The following is a 23,490-nucleotide window of genomic DNA, read 5'->3' as shown; positions in this document are numbered from 1 at the left end:
CGTATATATTACTGGTAAATAGTTTATTTTTAGCGTCCCATGCATTTTCCATGACCGACTGAGAGACCTCATCAGCACGGTATATATGTATACAATACCAGTAATTTTTCGTAAACAGGCAAACAGAGGCTGGCTGGCGCTCACATTGTTGATATTTCTATTTTTAATTTTTAATCGGACGCCATTTTTGGCAGTGCCTACATCGTCTGAATAACTCTTGACAGTTCTGCTGACATTATTTGAATCATGGAACGATTTTTATCGCCTATTTCTTATCTACTTTTGTAAATGTGATATATCTGTCACCGGTTGAGTTTCTGATTACGTATACCACACAGACGTGACGTTTACGGCATGTGATATTCAGGTGAGATCTCTATATATGATATGCAGTAGCCATTTTACAGCACAGTTTATGTGAAACTGGTTAATGTTCATGCGCTCGCGTTATGTTATTGCCAAATGTAAACTTCACAAATACATAAATCTGTCATAATCTTTCATACCACCCGTTGAATCTACAATACCATTCTACCTTCCTCTATTGGTGTCAAATTGTGAGCTAGTGTGTAATTTCCCGAGCATTTGCCTCCATTTTACTTCCCAAGCTGGCAGCGAAACCTTGAGCTCCATCAATTACCCAGATTAAGGTTATGATATTTAAATAATTTTTCACAAGGACACAGTAGCTTAAATTAGTTTGCCTGCACATCCTGAACTTTCTAGGCAGCCAGGTTCATACACGCTGCCCCCTACTTTAGCATTACCTATAGCATTACACAGTTTCCAGCCCATTCGCAAAGTTCATTTCCTCGTACGTACGTACGTACGTACGTACGTATGTATGTATGTATGTATGTATGTATGTATGTATGTATGTATGTATGTATGTATGTATGTATGTATGTATGTATGTATGTACATACAAAAGTATAATGTTTACAGGTTTGCACAGGTCTCACAGATAACGGCTTCAAGACACGCTTCGCTGATCACGCGCAATTATTCAGTCACAAGACATATAAAAATAATTCTATTATGAGTTTATTTGGTATCTTAAAACAAACGATGCATTCTTTGCCAAAAGAAACGCTGAATTTAATAAATGCTGATAGATCCACACTGCTAAATGAACGTTCTGAGTTGGTTTCAAAATGTCGCCACCAAAACAAAATATTGTTTGTCGAACTTCTTACAACCTTTAAATACACCGGTATACCAACCATACACCTTAGGGTATATATGATCATACAAACGAGAAAAAAAACAAAAGAAAAGCTAGATCTGTCAGAAGATTGCAAGATGCATGGAACATACGTAACAGATAACATCACTTGTACTGGAAGTAATATATATATATATATATATATATATATATATATATATATATATATATATATATATATATATATATATATATATATATATATAAAGATGATGACAATGTAATAGGAAAAAATCAACAGATTTTCGAGTGACTGTCCTGTCGAAAATTCGTTAGTATGCTATGGACTCGCTTTGCAAATTATGTTTGATTTCGTGAAAAAAATAGTTTCTTAGCAGTCCTCCGCGTCATCCTTCTAGTATGGCATTGTAGTATGGAATCCCCAAGGTTGAGCCAGCTGTGAGACCGTGGATTGAGTTTTGTTGGGAAATTCTGGACATTCTCAGTTATACCATGAAGCATATTGGTCTTTTCCCTGCCAAATTGCTAATTTGACTTCGATTGGCACTATGTACGCAATGCTGGTGATATTCAACCCTGTTAGATATGGATTTCCGATGTAATGTACGGCTTTGTTCCCTGTGCTGCTGCGCCTGGCCACTGACAGTGAACTGAACTGCCACACGTGGGTGGGCAGGCGTCACACGTCTTCTCACGTGACAGCTGCCAATGGCTAGAAAAGCAAATGACCTGAACTGTTTGACATTTTATCATTAACGAATTATGGGACCTTTCTCAAAGGGCACGCTCAACTTCGTCAGATGTTTAGCTTGATAATCAATGTAGTCAGTTTCTCATATGTGCAAATGTCAAAGCCATTTTCAAGTTCACCTGCTCAATCATTGTATACATACAGGAAAGACATACCCTGTATGTCATGACGTCTGTCGTTATTATCTGACGTGCATTTCCAGCGAGAAAATAAAGAAGGGTTTTAAGATATGTTTTTCATTCCCAAAATGAAAATAAACTTAGTAGGAAAGCATGTTCAGATTCCTTCTGCATTTAATTACCGCTCAGTATTGCGTCGAACATTCACAGTTAAATACCACTGACATCATTAATGCTAATTTCTTTCATGCTGTCATCTTGGCGTTGATACAGATCCGCTACCTGAATTGCAGAATTTTGTAAGTCTGGGAATACTAAAAAGCCCTGCACTGTAGTCCCTGGAAAGAATCGATCTCTATCAACTCAAGGCATTCTGTTTTATCCCAAACGTCGTTCGTTACGTGCTAACTGCCGCTTTTTACCAACTTTACACTTATCATACCGACAGTAGAGTATTTTATGTACGCGATTTACGATTATCTTCCCCGGGACAACGAAAGGTCTTTTACCTGATATTTGGAAATATCAACGCCCTTTAAAGTAAGCCCTGGATATTTATCGTACACAAAAGGAAACCAGCTGCAGTTCCTCTGACGTAGCGCAACGATGTAATATAGAAGGTCAATAAAAGGTCACTTTTCATGCGCACTCCCAGACAGATGCAGGGAAGACCATCCAGGCTGGAAATTTGCCAATATGTTACGTTTGCTTTTTAGTGCAACACACAAAGGTTGTATAGATGAAATAGCAGATAAAAAGAACTGAGTCTTTTAGTGTTTGGATAGAGTTGTCAAATTACTGAGATAATGAGATCTAAAGAGAGGATGACAACACTATATGTAGACAAACTAAAATAGAATGGATGCAGATGGATGCACGCCATTTTTTTAAAATTTTTTTATGAGATGCACAGATAAACAGTGAGTGGTATAAATGGATCCGGTCACTAAGAGATTTGTGATAGACGGAACCGTGACTTCAGTCTTTAATTTTCGAGGGATGAACTACCTTAACTTCGATAGGATTTCAAACTGAGTATTCTTTTTCTTCCTCAAATTCACACTCTATTACAATGGTACATTCACTGGTAATTTTACCGCTAAATTCTGATAATAAAAGCTTGATAGTTTTGTGAGGCTTCTAAATTCCACAATTCAAAGAAATTCTTTGAATTTTACCGATCGTCCACCCCTTACTAGTGAACAATGCAAACATGCAGAAATACGACAAAAAATCAGTGGCTTGACAGAACAAAGAAATCCAAACTGTTTTCGTGATTTCTTCGACAAAAACGAAAATCAACATGTCATTTTAACAACCCAGTTATCCAAAGTTGTCAAATAAAATCCTAAAAGTGTAATTTTATTACTTTTGCAATTAAAGTTTTAACAAGTCCCCGCAGGCAAATACAATCATACAAAAACGCATTGACTTTGTCGCGTACCTTTCATGGCTTCTTGTGATTGCAGTAATTTTTGAACGGTGGGGAATCCATAGGAAGAAATGAAAATTTTACCATTCTAATCGTCTTCAAGAAACATTGCAATTTCCATTAACCATTTAGGAGCTGTTATAGGTGGAAAAGTATAATCGGAAGTAACGTAAAATTAGCATAAATTCTATCGACTATACCCGAGGATATTTTAACCCGTAGAGAAATTCTCGTAGAAATCTTTGCCGATTTGATTTTCTACGGGATTGGCTCGTCAGAATAACATTTGCATAAATTTATCCAGACCACAACTGAACATTTTCCCGGCGTTATAACAAGACGTGTAGACAGAGACGTTATGAAATTGTTAAAATACCATACTGCATTTATATCAATATAGGGCCTACTTAGTATATTGAAAGGTCAGAGAATGGGCGATCATACTGTACAATGTCCACGCCAAATAAATTCAGCCGGCGCAAGCAAATTTGTCAGCAATAAGTCAATTCGGTGGTTCTTCCTACGCGTTGTTGTAAGAGCCTAATAATCAGTTGACCTAATTTAGACATGTCAGACACCAATTGTCAATCATATACAGTGGACGAGAGAGTGAGTGAGTGAGATTAAATGATCGGTTAATATATAAATAATCGATCGATAAATCAATAAAATGTTATACATGAGCATGCACATGAAAAGTACCGACCCTATGCCATTGTGTGGTTAGGTATGCCCGTTGACTTTTAGTTAATTGTCATTACAATACAAGTTATCAATCTATTGTGTTTGCTGTTCACCGTTATGTAACTAATATTACATGTGTAAATCATTCGTGTGCTCATTATTTTTTTCAGAATGTGGAGGGTCGTCACTTTGTTCCGGTTGCCTGGACATCTGAATGGCTTTTAGCCCCTTGATGACGAAGAAGAGAGCTTGGTGTGAACTCAGCGTTTGTTTTTGCCACGACATTGAACCCTACAGTTGTTCCCAAGTAATGCAAGTAGCTGAACAAACGGTGTAACCCGCCCGCAAGATAAGGGGTTCACTTCCATGGCTGGACGCATCGATGTATGACCCACCTCAGCGTTCACTCAAAAATGATTTTTTGATCGGACCCAGAAAAAACATTTTGACATCAAAAACCGTAGACTGACTAATAATCTACGAGGATATTTTCAACAGCTACTTGTTACATCTGAGCAGTGAAACACATGGATCCCCTTCTATTGGAAACGGTCGAGATTATAAAAATCCAGTTTCTCAAATAACGCAATGGGCTACACTTACTCCTAGTCAAAGCGGGCGACATCATTAACTTGCATCGTTCATAAAAAGACAAAGGGAAAAAAAACCACAGCAAGATGACTTCTAAGAAAACTTACTACTGTTGGAAAACTCGCGGGCACGCCATTAGGCATGTTGCCTACAGTGGAGTGGTAAGTAAACACGTGCACAGATTTATTATCTCCCAATACGACGTCCAAAACTGTTAAGGGAACACCGGGAATGCCCTGGCCCTGTTTTCCAGAGTACCTGTGTCCCCAAATTCATTTTGCCGAACAGTGATTAAGTTTCTTTGGCTAATTTGCATTCTTTGAGCAAAATATCATGCGTATAATGTAACATTTCATAGGACTGTTACCTTCGTCAGTTTCTTGTACACAGTTGAAACATTTAGTAAGTTAATCGTTGTGGTAGATTGACATTTCCGACCACTGTCAGATCATTCATTTGCATCAAACTATGACAAAGGCGGACCGCCATGTTCTTTCAAAACCATGCAACACTTCAGCATTAATTGCTTTTGAACACTGAAATTTCAATTTATTTGAGTCAATTAAAAGTAGTATGACCTCTTTATTCTGGCCAAGTTGAAAATAGTTCTATCGTTGTCGGTGTTGGTAGTTGATGGTTCAGTTGAATGAAAATGGTGACTCTGAGCAAAGTTTTACATTCCGGCCATCACTTGCATGTAGGGGGACATGTATAGACTGGCCAACTAGTCGTTGAGCTTTTCTCGGGTGCACGCAGTAGTAACTGGCTGGCCATCGCTTTCACCCCATGATCTACGCGACAGTCTGTCAAAATATATTGCTTTAATTTCGCGATCACCTCATCATCAAGGCGAAGGTCTGCTGAAGTTTAGTTTTGTGCTTCAATTTACTCCAGTTTTGATATATATGCCTATAGACTTGGGGCAAGTCTAGGGGGACATACATAATGATGTTGATATCATTAACTGGAAATCCTTATAATCTTGTCTCTTCAGGATTACTTGTCAGTTAACCCAAAGAATGAAGATATCCTTCTTGGGTTTAAACTTTCATCTACACAATTCACGGGGTCAGATCTTCTTGAAATTGAAAAAAAAATGTACTGTTGGCGGCACCTTATGACAAGGCATCATGGGATATCACATGCAAGCGAACATGACACTACTATCTGACGCAAAGCAACACCCAACAATACGCATTAAAGGGAATGCATTGTTCAGCAAAGAATCGTTATGTACGACCAATGCCTGCATATTGTGCCTGCAGGTTGCATGAATAATATTTATATCTAGATTTTATATAAAAAGATTTTACATAAACATCCACAATCCCTTCCCAATAGAGAAATAGGTACGCAATGTAGACGTAAATTTACCGATTTTTTGTTGTTGTTTTTGTTGGCTTTTCGTTGTTGTTGTTTTTTGTTTTATTTTGTACTTATTTTTTATTTTACTTATTTATTTAGTTTTTTGCTCTTTGTTCATGCTGGGAAGGGTAATCAAAGAGAAGCAAAGACCAATATTGTGCAAATCAAGTGTCACTGAGCTTTTTGATATTTGGAAGACTCACCGAAACACAACTTCATACATTAACATATATCTTGTTTTGACAATTTGTAATCTAATATTATTACAAAATCATTTTGCTTCTACTACATTCCCCTGTCCTGTTATATTATTTCATTCACTCGTGCCTTGAATGGAAATGGCCTCATTTTCATGACCCTCCTGTGCCCTTGCAAGGCACAGCGTTGATGGTTGTCAGATCATCCAAAACCAACCACACTATTCAGTCCGCCTGCTTAATTTCTTGAATTCAAGAAACTATCAGAGGATCATATTTCTAGTGGGTCGTGAACGTCACTGTACTGCCAGTGCTCCAAATATATACATATCTATAAATATTTAAGTAGATTGAATGTGTGAAAAGAGCAAATGAGTACATTTAGATTATCTCTAAAATATACACTAAATCCAAGGTTTGATTCCCCACACAGACACTGTCCATAGTTGGTGTTATTTACTACTTTGTTGCTGTGGTAGGAAGACTTGATTCGCGTGTCCACAGCAGTATGTATTTTTTTATTCATTTTATCTGATTATCAGCGCTCTTATTTTTGTGTTTGAACTGTTACACACTAGATTGTATATTTTTACTAACAATAGATTGCATTGTTATAACTGTTAACACCAAACAAAGGTTAGATTGCTTCTGTACCCTTTGAGGAATAAGTTCTGCCGGTTGGCAGTTTTTGTCCGGAAACAAAGACAGTACGCATGTTTACATGTATGCTGTCCTTTTGCTCTAACTCGGTCATTTATATTCATCGAAAGTGAATTTAATATAATAAAGTCTATTTATATAATGTGGTTAGATCACACAATGAAATGACGCATTTACATTGCGAACGTGTAAGAAAACACTTTTCTAAACATTTTACCGACATCGTTGCGCATGCTCAACTGAGGACCTAACCCTATCACTATTCCTCTTGAAATTAACGAATAAAGAGTTTATTTCGAAATAGATCTATGCCAAAGAATGAATTGCCTTCTCATGTTCCTTGTAATCCCCTATGCTGTTCTATATGCTATGGAATAATGATGAGCGTTTGCCCAACGCATTCTTAAATAAACGGTATGCTCAGTTCACTTTTCACAAATCAAAGCCATGACATTACCCATGGATAAGCATATTTTTTAATTCCGTCATCCGGAAAATTATATTATATTACATTAAAACAGACTGAAGCACCTTCTCTAGAAAAATGACAGTTATTTACATTTAAGGGCTGAAAGCCACGTTCTCTATTTTATTATGTCGGTTCCATCGTTGTTAACTCATTCACCGCGGTTTATTTATCCCCTTTGTCCTACAGCGACAGAAAAGGCGACCTTCTTTTTGTGGTTTGGAATGTTATTCATCTTCTGTACCTATTTATTTGCTGTGATTATAATGGTACACGGATTTCACAAAGTAAGCAGAGTTAGATAAGAGAGAGTGGGCGTGTGTGTATATATCTCTGAGCGTGTGCGTTTAAGTTTATCTGAGTGTCATGACCTTCTAAAAAAGTGAAAAGATGCATTTCTATACTATGTTATGACCGAGCGAGGGAATTAATGACAAATATTTGAATATTTGACATCAGACCATAGACCTACACTCAAAATTAAACAGATTAAACGTGAAACTGATTAAACGTAGAAAAATGAACAAAGAAACTGATTAAATGTTCAACCTTTTACTCACAAATGTATCCAATAATTTACCTTGTTTTGTTTTGTTTGTTTTTGTTTTTGAAGCGAATAGGGAAAATCTTGCTGTACTATCTTCTGTTCATTTTCGTGTTTGAAGTGCTCGATCTCGTCCTTATGATATATATCGTCGTTTTATACGTAAGTAATTGTTTTTTTTATTCTATCTTTTATCGCTTTTCCTCTGGTCCGCTCTGAATAAAATTCCATTTTTTCTTTTCCAGAATGGTTTCCACTTTAGATATATTTGCAGTTGGAACATTTCCAATTGTAAAGAAGTTGATTAACAGAGTATGTTGGCGAAATTAGCATATTTATTCGTTAAACAAACCCAAAACAATCTTGAAATAGATAGTTGAATTTGTTCACATGCTTTATCCTTATGTTATGTCATTTATTGTTTTCCAGATTATTTTGGTGTTTTGTTGTGTTTTGTTATGCGATATATGAAATGAAATAGACTATGTTGGACCGGTATATCGGATGTACAATACGGTGATCTTCTTGTTCGAGACTCCAAATTTAAGTGACAGTGCTATATTCGTGATACACGATAGTTTGAACCGGTCGATGTAGACTTGAACACGAATTAATTTTCTGCTGGATCAGTAAGTTTGAGGAGGGGGTTATTTAGAGGACAGCTACGGCTTTGTCGACTAAAATTGAAAAGTAAAAGGTTTTATCGCAAGAATAGTAAACTTATATGTTCATTTTCACAAAGGCGGGGATAAATTTTAGGACATTTGCTGTTTTGCAGTTGAGTCGTACAGTCGCCAGTGCGTGTGCATAGGAAACGAAGTCAGATATACAGAATGTCGGTCAACAGATACAGGGCCCATATCTTACAAACTCCAAATGTTCGAGCTCACATTTTATGAAAGCATCATCTTTGAAAGTTTAAGCCAAAACTTACGATAACGCTACAATTTGATAACAATAAACGACACAGTGACCGTTCACAGCTTGGGTTTGGCCGGTCGCACGATATTACACATATACACTCGCTATTGCTTGTTCTTGTATGATATTTATCATGAACAGTTCAAAATGGCGCGGTATACCGAGGATAGGGTTGTTTTTCTCCTGACGACATTTCCTAATGCAGATTAGTTAGAAATCCACATGCATGCCAGTCCTTTCGCGGTAGAATGAGCTTTAGGAGCAGTTTTTCGGACATTCAAATTTTTTACGATGCTTCTCTAGTCGATTGCTAGGGTGCACTCATTTTGAATCCTCTGCACTTAGTAAAGTTTTCATTGTCTTGTTTTTGTTAAAATTTAAAGTTAGATTCCTAACAGAGTTTATGCAGGTTGTGGGGGCCATTTACAAATCGGTAACTTTTTCTTATTCCAACCCTGGACTTTCATTCTCGATTATGAAAGCAGGAAAGTTTGGGCATTTTTTTTTAATTGTCTTGAGGTGCGTACCACCCAAATTTTTATTTTCGCAGTCACATACAAGCCTATACATATGATACAGGGCTTGAAATGAACGGTAGTCCCTGACCCCAGGACAACCAAACATTGCCTTCGGGATAATAATTTCTTGAAATGGTTGTCCCATGGGACTACCATTTACTTATATGTGTCACTTAATGAAACTGCATTATAAAACTGAGTAGAGAGTGTTGGAAAGCCGGCACGCAGATTTTTCAAAACAGCTGTCAGCGATCTTAACCTGTTGAAACATGAACTATAATAATCATTTGATTGCCAGCTGTAATTTATTCATGCTAAATTTTCTTTGGCCATTCAGGATAACAAAAAAGGATGTGGAGGACGGTTTACCTCTTTGTTCCACATTTATTTGTTTTACATTGTTTTGATCGGCCTATATAAAAATCAAATTATATTGTGCTATTCTTTAACACAACATTTTGTCCATGAAGTGCGTTCATATCATACAATGTCACTCCATTGCCTAAATGACAGGATGAAAATTTATATACATGAGGGGTAATTTTAGAGTACTATATTCATTTTTATGTCTGATTGTCAGAAATAGAAGTCATATAATTTAAAATTAGCCATATGGATTTCGTACAAGTGGCCTACCAAAATGTGTTATCGGAACTATTAATTTTCGAAAAACGGAATTTGCACTTTAACTACCATGCATAAAGTTAATTTCAAGCTCTGTGATGCATTAGATTAAGAGAACGGAGAAAGATTAGCTTATATTAATTAGATCCATTATATCTTAATCGATTTAATGTCTCTACTTAAAGCTTCGTCCTTTCGTCTAGAGAGTCAATTCGTGCACTTTACATAATCACTGCTTTTACACAACGAGCTGAAAACAAGTCTTCTGATATAAAATCTTCCCCTAACCACTTCAACAAATGGAATAAACCCATACACATATAAAAGCGTGCCATAAAAACGTTGATTTCAAAGCAGACCGCCAGACGATAGAGCTTTGCTAAATCCTGTAAAAAGTCTGATTTTCGAGATTCAGTGTCTCTGTGATAAGAATCTTATTTTAAATCCGTCTCTCCGACGAAATCCAACTTAAACTATGCTTAAAGAATATCCGCACACGGTGAAGTAATTACATTAAAACAGGCAAAACTGGTGATATTTTGACATTTTTATTTATTTTAGGTAATTTTTTACGCTTATCATTTTTTTATTTTCTATTTTTTGTATCGGTATATATAAAATTTTCCCTTCCACAGTTTGTTCAAAGCTGTCAAAGCATCCCGACTACGTTAGAGCAAAAAGCTAAAATTAGAGTGTTTGTTGAAATTTTCGTCGGTTTTGTTATCTTTGTAAAATGTTCTTGTTCCTACTCCAAATCATGTTGAAATACTTTTTGAATACTTTTTCCGTCATACCTTGGGGGAAAAGAGAAAAGGAACAAAATATCCAAAATGTTATGAAATATAACACAGCTGCTGTCAAAACAGTCATCGTATTAAGGTGGAACTGTTACAGATATTCGGAGACAGATATTCGAACTTAAAATTATATCAATGCCTTTCTGGCCGAAAACTTAAACTTTGAAAATCTTCGAGTAAAGACATTTTTACCGTCTCATTTTTAAAATAAAAAAATCAACTCTTTCTCACAGGGTAAATTAACATAGGGATGGCGGCCATTTTGAAAAATAAATACAAGTGTGGGTAAATTCAAGGTCGTTTGGTTCCCTGTACCGACATTTGCACACGACCCCTGATTTCTATTCGTAAATTTGAAAGACAGTTGTTGAAAGTTGTCTCGAGAAAAGTTTTAGCATTAGTTTAAAGGTATACAGTCATCTATAATCTAAATAATTATGCCCATATATGGTCAAAGGGGCGTTCCTTTGTATTCAAAATGCCCATGTGAGGGCGCCGTTTTTAAGAAGCGGCCACCCGCTTAAAATCTGTGATTGGTTAGATTTTCTCTTTCCATGGTAACTGTGGCAAAATTGGAACAGGTGATATTATACCTTTAAAGACTTCAAACTGTCTCACACTAGCATTCTGGTGCAGCTCAAACTTGCGATAACGACATATCATCTAGGTTACGCTCACAAACACCTCTGTACTGACTGTATAGGGAACAGAATATTTTTTCCTGTTTCGTTTTCGGGACACCCATACATCTGCATTTTTTTTCATTATCTTTCAAGTCTAAATAATTTTCAAACCACCTGAGAGACACTAAACAGAACCCCTTCAAGTGTATATCACTGATTATACTAGAGGCGCCCTCATGAGGACACAAGTTAATCATATAGCTTGTTTGCGTCGTAAAAATACATTAACGATGTAATTTCAACGCCAAGATAAAATTGACATGTTGGTTGGTAATAAGTACTCGTGAATAGTTAATTACCGTACCGTGAAATTGGTTGCTAATAGGTCAACTTGCGATTTGTTCATTGTTTTCCACCCAGTGCTCCTCCTTGCTAACCATGCATTGCCGTTCCTCCCACAGAAACTGAACAATATTGGAACAATACTGGACTTGGTGTTTTTCTTGAGTAAACTCATATACCACGTAGGTTAATCTGTATTTATATGTTTACCAGCCAATATTTCAAAGTCGGTTTATTTTTCTGTGTGGCGATGCGAACTTTACATCCTCGATCAAAATCAGCTGAAAGTTTAGACACATCTTCATATACCCTCCGCTCAACTTATACAGTTCGCCACGCAAGTGCTCATGGTCTCTCCAGAGTTTGTTTGCTGATGACGTGTCTACATAACTTTGCTTAACAATATAACTGCCATATGTTGATTTCACTGCCTACACTCTGGATCTTCACACAACTTATTTTTGGCTGAGTCCGGGAAATAACTATATGTCTTCAGTCTGGAAATCCGGCAGGAAATATGAAATTCAATATAATACTCATTATTTTACTACCCGTCCGGTATACAATAATTAGGCCGAGATTAAAAATCAAATTCTTCATTCAGTGTCATTAAATAATTTGGTTAACTTTTCGGTTTGCTTATATGTTTCCCAATTAATATTCTTATTACTTGCTTTGTGGTTTAACGCCCGCTCAGTCAAACTTTGTAAAAATGCTCACACGATTTATTACTATGTAGATTGAAGTAAATTTGCAACCACTTTAAAGTTAAATTAAGTTGCCTGTTGATCTTTTATGACATAGATACCTGACAATTTTTTAGATTTCAAATTGTAATACACAGCAAACAAATGCCTTTCCTAAAACAACAGTTGACACACATAGCACATAATCATGTTTGCCCCCATCCCGCTCGAAATATTAGTACATTTATAAATAATAGATCATGCTTTTTTCAACCGTAGCTTGGAGTTGCCGTCATTCTGTATCTGGAATACAGAGTAATCGCCAAGGAGGAGAGGACAAAGCGAGCAATGGAAGAAGCAAACAGGAAGGTAAATGAGGGACTTTGGTTATTTTTGATCGAAAATCATTGCGCACGACCGATCGTAATAGTTCACCTTTTCCATTCCGCTTTGATATCGTCCAACTATCTTCAATGATTTAGTTTGACATGAGGGGCGCGAGAACTGGAAATAGGGAACAGTAAAAAATTGGCCGACTAGCGGGAAATACAGTACTCGTTAAAATAAAGAGCAAAGTTAAAACAAATACAGTAAAATACTAACCGACCAGCGGGAGATAAAACAACTTGCAAAGCAGAGACTAAATCGCGCAGACGTTTCGGGTGCAACCTTCGTCAGTACTAAAAACTCGCTAGGGAAACGTGAAAACACAAGAAAGAAAAACAGCCAATCAAACAAGGGAACGATCAAACGCGTTAAAATATGCATTCATACCGGCTGGTGCCAGAGTACCGAGTTTAAAAATAGTGGCCTGTTCGAGTTTATGGCGGGTAGAGTCTGTGGTGGAGATTATAGCAGACACTGCCATGTCGGACCGACCGCGGTGGGGTGGTGTACAAAAATGCTTGGCCACCGGATATGCGAGCTTGTTGTCGGTCACAGTGCGAAGATGTTCAGCAAAGCGATCGCCTAAGCGACGCTTTGTTTCGCCAATATATAGCATGCTGCAGCGTCTGCATTTGATGCAATAGATGATATTAGCCGACGTGCATGTGAACACGCCGGAAACATTGACTCTACCACGCGGGCCCTGAATGAAATGGTTGTAAAAGTATGTGGGCAGGTGTTACATACTCGACGGCCACATGATGATGTTCCAGTAGCGCAATCGTGATTAGGTAAACTGGAACGCACCAGCCGGTCTTTGATGTTCGTGTCACGTCGAAATGCCATGATGGGAGGTACAGAAAAAATATTCTGTGTGTTGGGGGAGTTGGTTAAGATGGAAAACTCCTCAAAGATGATTTTACGGATTCTATGATTAAAAGGATGGTATGTTAATACAAGAGGAATGCGATCGCATTGAGACCGGGTAGTTGACTTTAACGCATCCTCCTGTGTTAGTGGTTCAACGCGTTTGATCGTTCCCTTGTTTGATTGGCTGTTTTTCTTTCTTGTGTTTTTCACGTTTCCCTAGCGAGTTTTTAGTACTGACGAAGGTTGCACCCGAAACGTCTGCGCGATTTAGTCTCTGCTTTGCAAGTGTTTTATCTCCCGCTGGTCGGTTAGTATTTTACTGTATTTGTTTTAACTTTGCTCTTTATTTTAACGAGTACTGTATTTCCCGCTAGTCGGCCATTTTTTTACTGTATTCCTTCACACTTGCTGCAGTTTTATCTCTCTTTTGAGGTCATTTGTAATGGAAATAGGGCAGCTTTGTGCCCTCCTTGAATTTATAGTGTGACGGAGAAACATTTGTTGGTCGGCCACAGGAATATACTTTTCTGACAGGGCTTGCGGACATGGCCTAATGTAAAAGGTGACATACGTTACACGTATCAACACTCAACATGTCGCCACTACATTTGCACGTCACCGGGCCTACCCTGCCAGCAAATCTTACCACGGCAACCTACACTAGTATGCCTCGATGATCAGAACACCATTTAGTAAACCCGATGGATTTAGATAACATTCTGCAGAGATGACACTTCTCTCTGCCCCTCCCCCACCTCAAGGGAGAATACATCAGTGAGGGGCAAAAACAATAGAGGCAGAAGTGGCCTTCACCCTCAATTTAGAAATTATTCCAAAGCTAAATCGCCGCCAGCCAGGCAGAAATGAACGAAAATGATTACTGGAAAGAGAATCCACAACATCGATTGTGAGAGACCATTAAGGAATCGATTTTCCTTGTAACATGATCCAGTAAACCAAAGTGTCATTTAGCAATTCCAAGATATGAGGGAATCGAAATTTGACTTTTTTCCGAGAGGTTGATATTATACACACGTTTTGAAAGTTTGATGTGAAATAAATGTAATCAGTCAAGTAAACTATTGTCTGAAGTGTTACAGAATGTGATGTTGCACTGTTATTGCTGTTTTCGATAATCAATTCATGGAGTTCATCTACAGTTGCCTATTTCATGCACTTCCAGAGATATCGTAAAAGATCAACAAAGTTCCAGAGGGCGCCTTTGCAGGGCATCTGGAACCGTAGATACACGCACTCTGAAGTGCGTACATATTTTAGGGATGAATACCTTTTCTAGTTAAGGGAAGGAAACTGGAAAGGCTTCTAACGGATGGTGCAGCAATAATTATAAAAAAATTAGTAAAACATAATTTTAGTTTACTCTGAAACTGTAAACAGGATAATTACATACAACCTGAAAGTCTTCCCTCTATCGAATATCCTGTTTACGTATAAAGCGGCAATCACATGTTGCCGTTGGCAACAGAACCACACAAGATGCGTTAATCAAACTATGGTGCAAAATAGATCAGGATAAAATTCCCTCATTTCAGTATACTGTCGAAAATTGCCATCTTTCACTGATGACGAGTTTCACAATTTTGTTATTCTTTTCTGTAACACTTTCCACTTAAGTTCACGACTCGAAAATGAAAGGCTGAAGCGTTTGCTCAATTTTTCTTAAAGCAAACTTTCCACTATTTTCTTTAAAAATCAAGAATAAAGATCGGGGGGGGGTCATCGTTGAAATTTTGGTACGAAAGAGACAAATTAATATTTACCGATATTTGAAATTCAAAATGGCCGTCATTACTGTGTTATCTCTATGAGGAAAATACAATTCCAGATTTTCACAAAATTAAACCAGTGAAAACTTTACTTAAACAGAATAAAGCCCCAAAAGTGGTAGACCTAAATAGTGTTGTAAAAGTTTGAGAGTCTGAATATCTGTCCCCAAGGAGCATTCTACATGAAACTTGTGTTGTATCATTTATAACATAATAATTCAAATAAACAACTTCAGCTCTTCCTTTGACCTTTAAGGTAGTTCGCGCCTCGAAAATGAAAGATTTAAACTTTTGCTCAAACTTTCCTTAAGGAATCTTTCAACAATTTTCTTTCAAAATCAACAGTAAAAATCGGGGAACACCTTGCAAATTTTGGGACTAGAGAAACAAATAACCCAAGATTTACAGATATTTGTAATTCAAAATGGCCGCCATCAGTGGGTTAATTCTATAGAGAAAAATAATATTTTCGAATTTCGAAAAACTAAGCCGGTGAAGTGTTTCTTACACCAAGAGCCTGAAAGTGAACCCCCACAAGTGGTAGATCAGAAAAGAATTGTAAAAGTTTGAGAATCCGAATATTTATCCCCTAGGGGCGTTCTACCTTAACATTTAATCTGTATCATTTTGAATTACAAAATATAGCAATTTGAGATAATCTGCTGTGATGGACGTGTGTTCATCGAGCATTAGGCCTAAACGTTGAGTAACAAGTTTACTCTTGATTGAAAGGTGTCCATCAAAACATTCCTCGAAACTAATATAAAAAGGAAGTTTGTGTTATCATTGTCACTCGTAAACCCACCATGGCGGCATTTGCACGTTCACTTCAAGATTTGCAAAAATTTGTTCATAATCTGTCACCTTATTGATAATTCTGCTGTATGATTAAAGTATTCTTGGATGATACAAACACCTGCCAAAAGCACGCAGGTGCTTGAAAAGGCTACGATATGAATTTCGTGTATGAAAATGAACTTCCGTATGAATAATTCTTTCATAATGACCTAGCCTTGTGCATCATCTCAACGGACAATCTGCGCACGTTTTGTTCACAGCGAAAATTGGCGCGAGAGGCGGCCGAGAAAATCAAGAACAACAACGAAAACGAGACGTTGGCGGCGCTGGAGATTTTAAGCAACTATTCATCGGACGTCATATTTGTCGATGAGTTTATCTCAAGAATGGGAATGGAGCGGCTTGTCCACGTTGTGGAACAAGACGCCTAGTGAGTACTTGCCTTACATATATTTGGAAACTTAAGTAACATCTTTGGAGGGATTGAAGAACACTGCGGCCAAATCACTCTTATCCTAGAGGGTCTAGACAAACCACCCTTATCTTAGGGGGTCCAGTTGTTTCATGAAGAAAGGGCCGGGGGACCCCTAAGAAAACATTACTGTTTTCGTAATATGATTTGGCGTTTGCCAGAGTGTTCATCAGCTGCGCCACAACTTGAATATCAAAGAGAGGGTAAAAAGATGTTTATCACTTCCTGAATGCGACGAGATTTTTGTTGTGAGATCTCGAGACGAAGAAGCGACTGAGCTCCTTGGTAAAACGTAAAATATGCGAATATCAGAAATACGCCAACTAGAGCTTGTTACGCTTTTGCTTTTGTTGCTGGCGTATTAACTATTAATGACACAACTGATACGATTTAGTTGGCGGAATTTGTTGATGAAAGAAAAGTGGCATAACAGCGCGTGGCATCCATTCATCATGTATGATTTTGTTACAACCAGCTTAGCTTGCAGTGCTGGCGTCTAGGAAGTTTGTAGCTTACTGGTCGGCTGAATATTGTCATTATTAAATCATTTGATAACAGCCAATCATCTGCACGATAGCTCTAGTTGCAGACTCCTTAACTTGCTTAAATAATTACAGTCTTGATTGTAACCCGCTTTGACTCTAACTCATTATACATTCTTTTCTTCTAGCATACCAACGCATTATATCAATAATTTCTTTTCAGAGTACAGGTAAGATAGATTTTAAAAGAGACCCTCTCTTCACGTCTCGTGATGTGTAAAGCACGTGCATCAATTGCATACACAAACAGACGCGTCTAAAAATCATTTGCATATTTATTATGGCGTCCATTTGATTCAGGCTGGTCCTTGCGAGTCAAAAAATATCGTATGTGCTCGAAGAGTTTCTTGAAGCTACAAATGCAGATATTTAGTACGCGCCTGGAAATTTGAGCACTTTATATATGAGATTATGCTCAAAATGTTGTTGTTAGAATTCCCCTTCGAAATCAAGAATAACAATCTAGGATCATCCTCCAAAATTTGGTGCCAGAGAATCAAATTACCCAATATTTAGCGACACTTAAAATTAAAAATGGCCGCTGTCCCTGCGTTAACTCTATGGGGAATAAAATTGTCGATTTTCACAAATATAAGCCGGTCAAAATTTTACTCCGACAAGTGGTAGAGCGAAAAAGTAGTGTAAATGTTTTGGAGTCCGAATATCTATTCTTGTGACGTATTCTACCTCAACTATTACGAAGCGCATGTTTCCCTTAAGTCCATACAAGATACTTTTTCGTCGCTTTTAAAGCAAACCTCTAGACTGGTCCAGTGGCTTGACTTTTCTCTGCACAGTTACTGAGTGGCTTAGCACGCGTTCACGCCACGACCTACACAACAGCCAGCCAGAGTCTATTGCTTCAATTTGCTTTCAATTTTGCTCGGTTTTGGCACCTTCATGCTAACAGACTTGGGGCAAGCCTATAAGGAAGCTCATTTACGGTTTACATGACAATGTCAGAAAACGGCACAAAGTTGTGTTGTATATATAGCCACAACCACTCTGCATATTTGTCATCCTGTCTTAGGTACCGGGAAAACCTCGCCAGACTGCTGACGGCATTTTTGGAGATAATGGATAACAGTTTCGGCACTATATCCTGGGATATTTGTACCCCACTATTTACTGCAAAGGTGCGTTCTGATTGTGAAGTCAATGTCTCTGTGTAATTTAATGACGTCAAAAGGTCAGGCCCCACAATTTGATTCTGGAACAAAAGGAACGTGTACACTTCTTCACTCAACTAAAGAGTTAATTTCTTCAAAATAGCGTGCTACAAAGCTTCTAGGGTCTATGATTCTATCAACAGTGATTAAATTATCTCCCTAGCAGATGTGACAAATTTAAGTGTATCCGTTTATCCCTTGAAGTACAAAGGTGTGTTTATATAAGCAGATCGTATTATTTGCGCCCTCAATGCACTGATATGGTATGCGTACTTTTTGGACAGTCTCCATACGTATCATCCAAACAAAGTGAAACATTACAGCTTTAATACTAGTGCAACTGACCCAGGCCATACGTTTGTCACTTGTTTCTTTACAAAACGCCGAAAAGATGCTAGAAATTCAACTGCAGATCTGATGAACCGACCAATTTTGGACTATTGGTAACATTCTAATCACCACAAAATGAGCTTAGATTCCGAAAGCTTTGCCCCAGCTTACGCCTTTTGTGCTTTAGTGTAATATTTGAATCGTTTTAATTTTGCATCTGCACTGATGCTGACAACTGTTCAAATTTTGCAGGTCGATTCATGATGTCAAACTTCAATAAACTAATTTGATCGTTCCAGCCAATGTAATTTACATAAATACAGAAATATTGAATAATAAATAGTAGCCCAACCATCTCTGATACACAGGAAAGGACGATAACTTGAACAGATAACTTCTAGTTTTGAAGATTTTGGTGTCATTTTCGAATGGATCAGTGCCATGTTGTTGAGTGAGGGCTCTAACACAGCTGACGTTTGTTCACAGACTGTATGTAATGCTAGGCTAACCTTCCAGACGCAACCGTACAAATTCTGTTTTCTGTTCAACCCACATGTACATGTCACTCTTTTATACAGGTTTCTAGCTACGTTAAGATGGGCACGAACGTTGACAAGAGAATACTGGGGCAGTCAATGAGTATTTTGGAAAACCTGGTGATGGAAAGGTATATAAGTAATAAGTGTCGTCATTCCATCCCCTTCACCCTGCAGACGATAACCTGCTGCCAAAAATATTACATACCCTTATGGATCGTGTTTTGGTTTACTCTTTTTAAAGTAGTTCGCACGTCGAAAAAGGGAGGCTTAAATCTTTTGCTCGAAATTTCCTCAAGCAAACTCAATCATTCTCTTTCAAAACCAAGAATAAAAATCGGGAGCCACCTTCCAAATTTTGGCACAAGAGAAACAATTATCCAACATTTACTTGTACTTGAAATTCAAAATAGCCGCCATTCCTGTGTACTCTCTATAAAGGAAAATAAACTTCCCGATTTTAACAACACTAAGCCAGCGAAAACTTGATTAAATCAATGGGTTTCAAAATGAGCCTCCACAAGTTGTAGGTCAAACAAATATTGTAAAAGTTTGAGAGTCCGAATATCTGTCCCCGAGGCGCATTCTACCTTAATGGGAGAGTCCTCAATACCTGGTTCTTGGATTAGTAGTTATTGATCTTGGCTGTTTATTCAATTTTAGCCCCTTGTTCTCCTTTGAAAGTTGTGCACAGTTAGTCAACTTACTGAGAGGTTAAGCTGATTTTAAAAACCCGGCCGTTTAACATTTGAGTTTTTTTTCAGTAGCACTAAACATGAGTCTGACCTATACTGCTTTCATTCCAACAGCGAAGTCAACAGTCGACTGGTGACCAAGGAACTCCCGTTTCCGGATTTAGTCGCCCTTTTGCCCAGAATGTAAGTACACAGCTGTGTTATGATTTTCCTTTATTGCGTTATTTGTGACTGCTGTGACAAGATTAGAAGACATGAAGCTTTCGACCGTCACGGCGCAGCTGTTTAAAACATGCAACAATGTTACATGCGTATTGAAATATGATGGAAATAATTCATGGAAGTGTCAGAAATTTGAAGTGCGGTTCGAGTCCCCGTCTCATATATTCTTTTTGACTACTGTACATTTTATCTAAAGTCACCTATATTGTTTGCCATCTTGAAACATGCCCCAAACTAGGCATAGTACAGGTATTACATAGAGGAAAATATCATAATTATCCTGATCATATTTTATCTTGTGATAAATTTTAGGCAGACTTCTCATTATCTCTCGAATTGAAAATAACGCAAACATAATCTCAGACTCATTCGTGGACTCATTTTGCCGCTTTTGGTTTAAATGATGTTTCCATTGTAACACGATTGGAACAAATTTGGGATAATTGGATTTTCATATTTCTCAAATTTCTCAAAGTGTTAGGTGCCGTACAGCTGAATGTTGCGATATTACAAAATACTCATTAAAGCAAGTGTGTAACTGAAAAAGAAAGTAGATGAGGTTACAGTTGAAGATTGAATCGACATTACTTCATCATCCAATTATCCTGAATTAGTTCCAATCGTTTTTTGTCTTATTCATAATTGAAATTGAAAAAATAATGTTTTCTCAAAAGAGTGACACACAAAGATGGCCGCCATTTTGAATTTCGAATATCAGTAAATGTTAGATGATTCGTTTCTCCAGTGCCAAATTTTTCACCGTCACCTTCACTTTGTATTCTTCACTGTGAGAGAGGATTGTTGAAGTTGGAGTAAAGACTTCAAGGCGCGTACTGTGTACCTTTCACCGAGAATAACCGGACAATGACGCCGCGTCTGTAACGGTTGATTGAATGAGAGAAGGATACAAATGCAAATGTACATTCAGTCAGCATTCGATTCGGCAGATTAATTTTGTGTTTCGGGGTCGATTTTACCTGTAGGGAATTATATTGAACTTTACCCTGTGTAGCTCCTGTGTACAGTCGGCGACTTCTATGAATATATTCCGTGGTAATTCACAGCAACACACAAAATTGCATTTTTTTGACGATATGACTTGACTGACAACAATTGTGTTGTAAGCCTTCGGCAATCGTCAGTCGTTGACTCGGAGTCAGAATTCGAATTATAATTTGGGGTGAGAACAACCTATTCCTGGCAATCGTTAAATCGACTGAAGAAGCCATCTTTTAACGTTGCAGTCGTCATCTCCGTTACGTGGTAAAAAGTCCTTATCTTTTGACCTGATAATTCTGAGTCAAATTCTCTACGGAGAAACTTCCCTAGCTTAATTTTTGGTACGGACGCGAAAATAACGCAATAACGGATCATTTAATAAGTAACAAGAAGAATCGTAGATCCTGAGGAATCTTTTAATAAGTGTCCCGGATTAGAGCATCAAATTTTAAAGAGATGGCCAAAATATTGATCAAAGAGACAATGGCTGTAACTTTGATAATGTTTTCATTTTTTTGGTTCTATAAAAGACACCGACCAATCAGCGATCTGACTTGTCGAGACATGAAAATAACGATGCCATATTCGCAATATAGCACAGTTTAACATACACGAGTTCTCAGTTGGAGAAAAATCCTATTTTAAAACGAGCATAAATATACGGTTGTGGTATAATAGCAATAATAATTACACCTCAGCAGCAGGTATATGAGTCGATTTCGATCTGTTCACTCGATATACACACTAGCTATCGCTCGTGCATTTATGTCGCGAACTATCAAAATCCAGTGGTATACACGTCGTTAGGTGTGGTCTATTTAATCAGATCGTTGTGTTTGCATCATAAATGCACTGGTATGGTATGATATGATATGATATGATATGATATGATATGATATGATATGATATGATATGATATGATATGATATGATATGATGCTTAATCATACGATGTCATTGTTAAGAACATTATTCTAGTCTTGACTTAAACACATACTGGCTGTGTTGATGGGCTAAACCACAGACCATCGAGTTAGGGTCAAGGGTTAAACCATAGACCCTCGAGAAAAACTCGAGGGTCTATGGTTAAACATCAGACAGTTCATCAGAATATTGGGAGAGGACAAATCAACTGTGTTTTACAAACCATCCATAAATAACGGGAAAGAAAGTACGTCATCTTTTCGATGACGTGTTTTGTCATCCCAGTGTCACCCATGCCGATATATCTGGCCCAGAATACGCCCACAGCAAACAGTGAACAAATTGAAAACAAAACGGTTGGTGAAAAATAGACAAGTTAAACTCGTGACGGGTACTGTGAAAGTGATGTCACGTATTTCGGAATAATAGGGCATATTCACTAACCGCAGAACATCATCAGTCTAGTGATGGAATTGCACAGAAAGTAAACATCTAAGTTTATTTTACTCCGAGGCCTCATTTATACGAGAGATTTACAGTGTTTGTCCACTTCTTTATTATATTTGCCGGGGGAAACGATCAAAACCGTTTGACTTCAGGGACAAGTCGTTCCCCGGAGTAATCTTCGACTTAATATGACTTATAAACTATATGTGTGCCCTCTTTTATTATTTGCTCATTCTTCCTCTTTTCCCTTTAAATTGTTTTTGTTGATTTGAGACTTTCGTTTTCTTTTTGAAACAGAGATGACAAGGAGGTGAAGGAGAACTGTGCAAAGCTCATGAATGCTCTACTCTTTCGATTCCCTGACATTATCAACAAGGTAGGGAATTTCTGCTCACGACGCACCTGACATTATTCATAACACATGATCATGCACTAACGTCCATCAGAAAAATATACTGTGTTCTTCATAATCCATATGCAGAGACAGAAGGTCCAGCCCGTGAGAAGCAGCGCTCTCAGATGCCTAGCGGACTTCGCAGCCTCCAAAAGCTACATAGTTAGACTATATAGACTCTCTTTTTGGAAAGAGCCTAAGTTTGTCCATCAAAGTTTAGCAAGATGATAGACTAATGCAAACAAAATACAGACTTGGTCAGGAGATTCCTAATTTGCTTTTTCGATGCAGTATGCATGTTATGCGAACATACATATGGCGTTAAAAATACTGTGTTCCCGTTAACACACTCTAAGGATATGGTATACGTCGGTCGGGATTTTAAAGTTTTTATTTGGGTAGGACCCATCAAA

General features: G+C 37.7%; 2 protein-coding genes across 2 annotated transcripts in view; one reads left to right on the top strand and one right to left on the bottom strand.

The window, feature by feature from the left end:
* LOC139122616 (potassium channel subfamily K member 18-like) overlaps nucleotides 1–23,490 on the bottom strand; it is a 74,390-nt gene that overhangs the window by 35,968 nt on the left and 14,932 nt on the right. The window lies entirely within an intron of this gene.
* LOC139122614 (uncharacterized) overlaps nucleotides 90–23,490 on the top strand; it is a 25,538-nt gene continuing 2,137 nt past the window's right edge. The window contains exons 1-13 of the mRNA XM_070688175.1: nucleotides 90–367; nucleotides 4,343–4,924; nucleotides 6,759–6,831; nucleotides 7,641–7,738; nucleotides 8,065–8,157; nucleotides 11,940–12,002; nucleotides 12,786–12,875; nucleotides 16,609–16,778; nucleotides 17,491–17,532; nucleotides 18,393–18,498; nucleotides 19,440–19,528; nucleotides 20,207–20,275; nucleotides 22,981–23,059. Coding sequence (XP_070544276.1) covers nucleotides 4,850–4,924; nucleotides 6,759–6,831; nucleotides 7,641–7,738; nucleotides 8,065–8,157; nucleotides 11,940–12,002; nucleotides 12,786–12,875; nucleotides 16,609–16,778; nucleotides 17,491–17,532; nucleotides 18,393–18,498; nucleotides 19,440–19,528; nucleotides 20,207–20,275; nucleotides 22,981–23,059 — 1,047 coding nt within the window. The 5' untranslated portion in view covers nucleotides 90–367; nucleotides 4,343–4,849. The remainder of the gene's footprint in view (nucleotides 368–4,342; nucleotides 4,925–6,758; nucleotides 6,832–7,640; nucleotides 7,739–8,064; nucleotides 8,158–11,939; nucleotides 12,003–12,785; nucleotides 12,876–16,608; nucleotides 16,779–17,490; nucleotides 17,533–18,392; nucleotides 18,499–19,439; nucleotides 19,529–20,206; nucleotides 20,276–22,980; nucleotides 23,060–23,490) is intronic.

The sequence above is a fragment of the Ptychodera flava genome, chromosome 22 (genome assembly GCF_041260155.1).
Source record: "Ptychodera flava strain L36383 chromosome 22, AS_Pfla_20210202, whole genome shotgun sequence".
Lineage (NCBI taxonomy): Eukaryota > Metazoa > Hemichordata > Enteropneusta > Ptychoderidae > Ptychodera > Ptychodera flava.
Note: the sequence above shows the minus strand (reverse complement) of the source record. Positions and strands in the feature narration are given on the sequence as shown.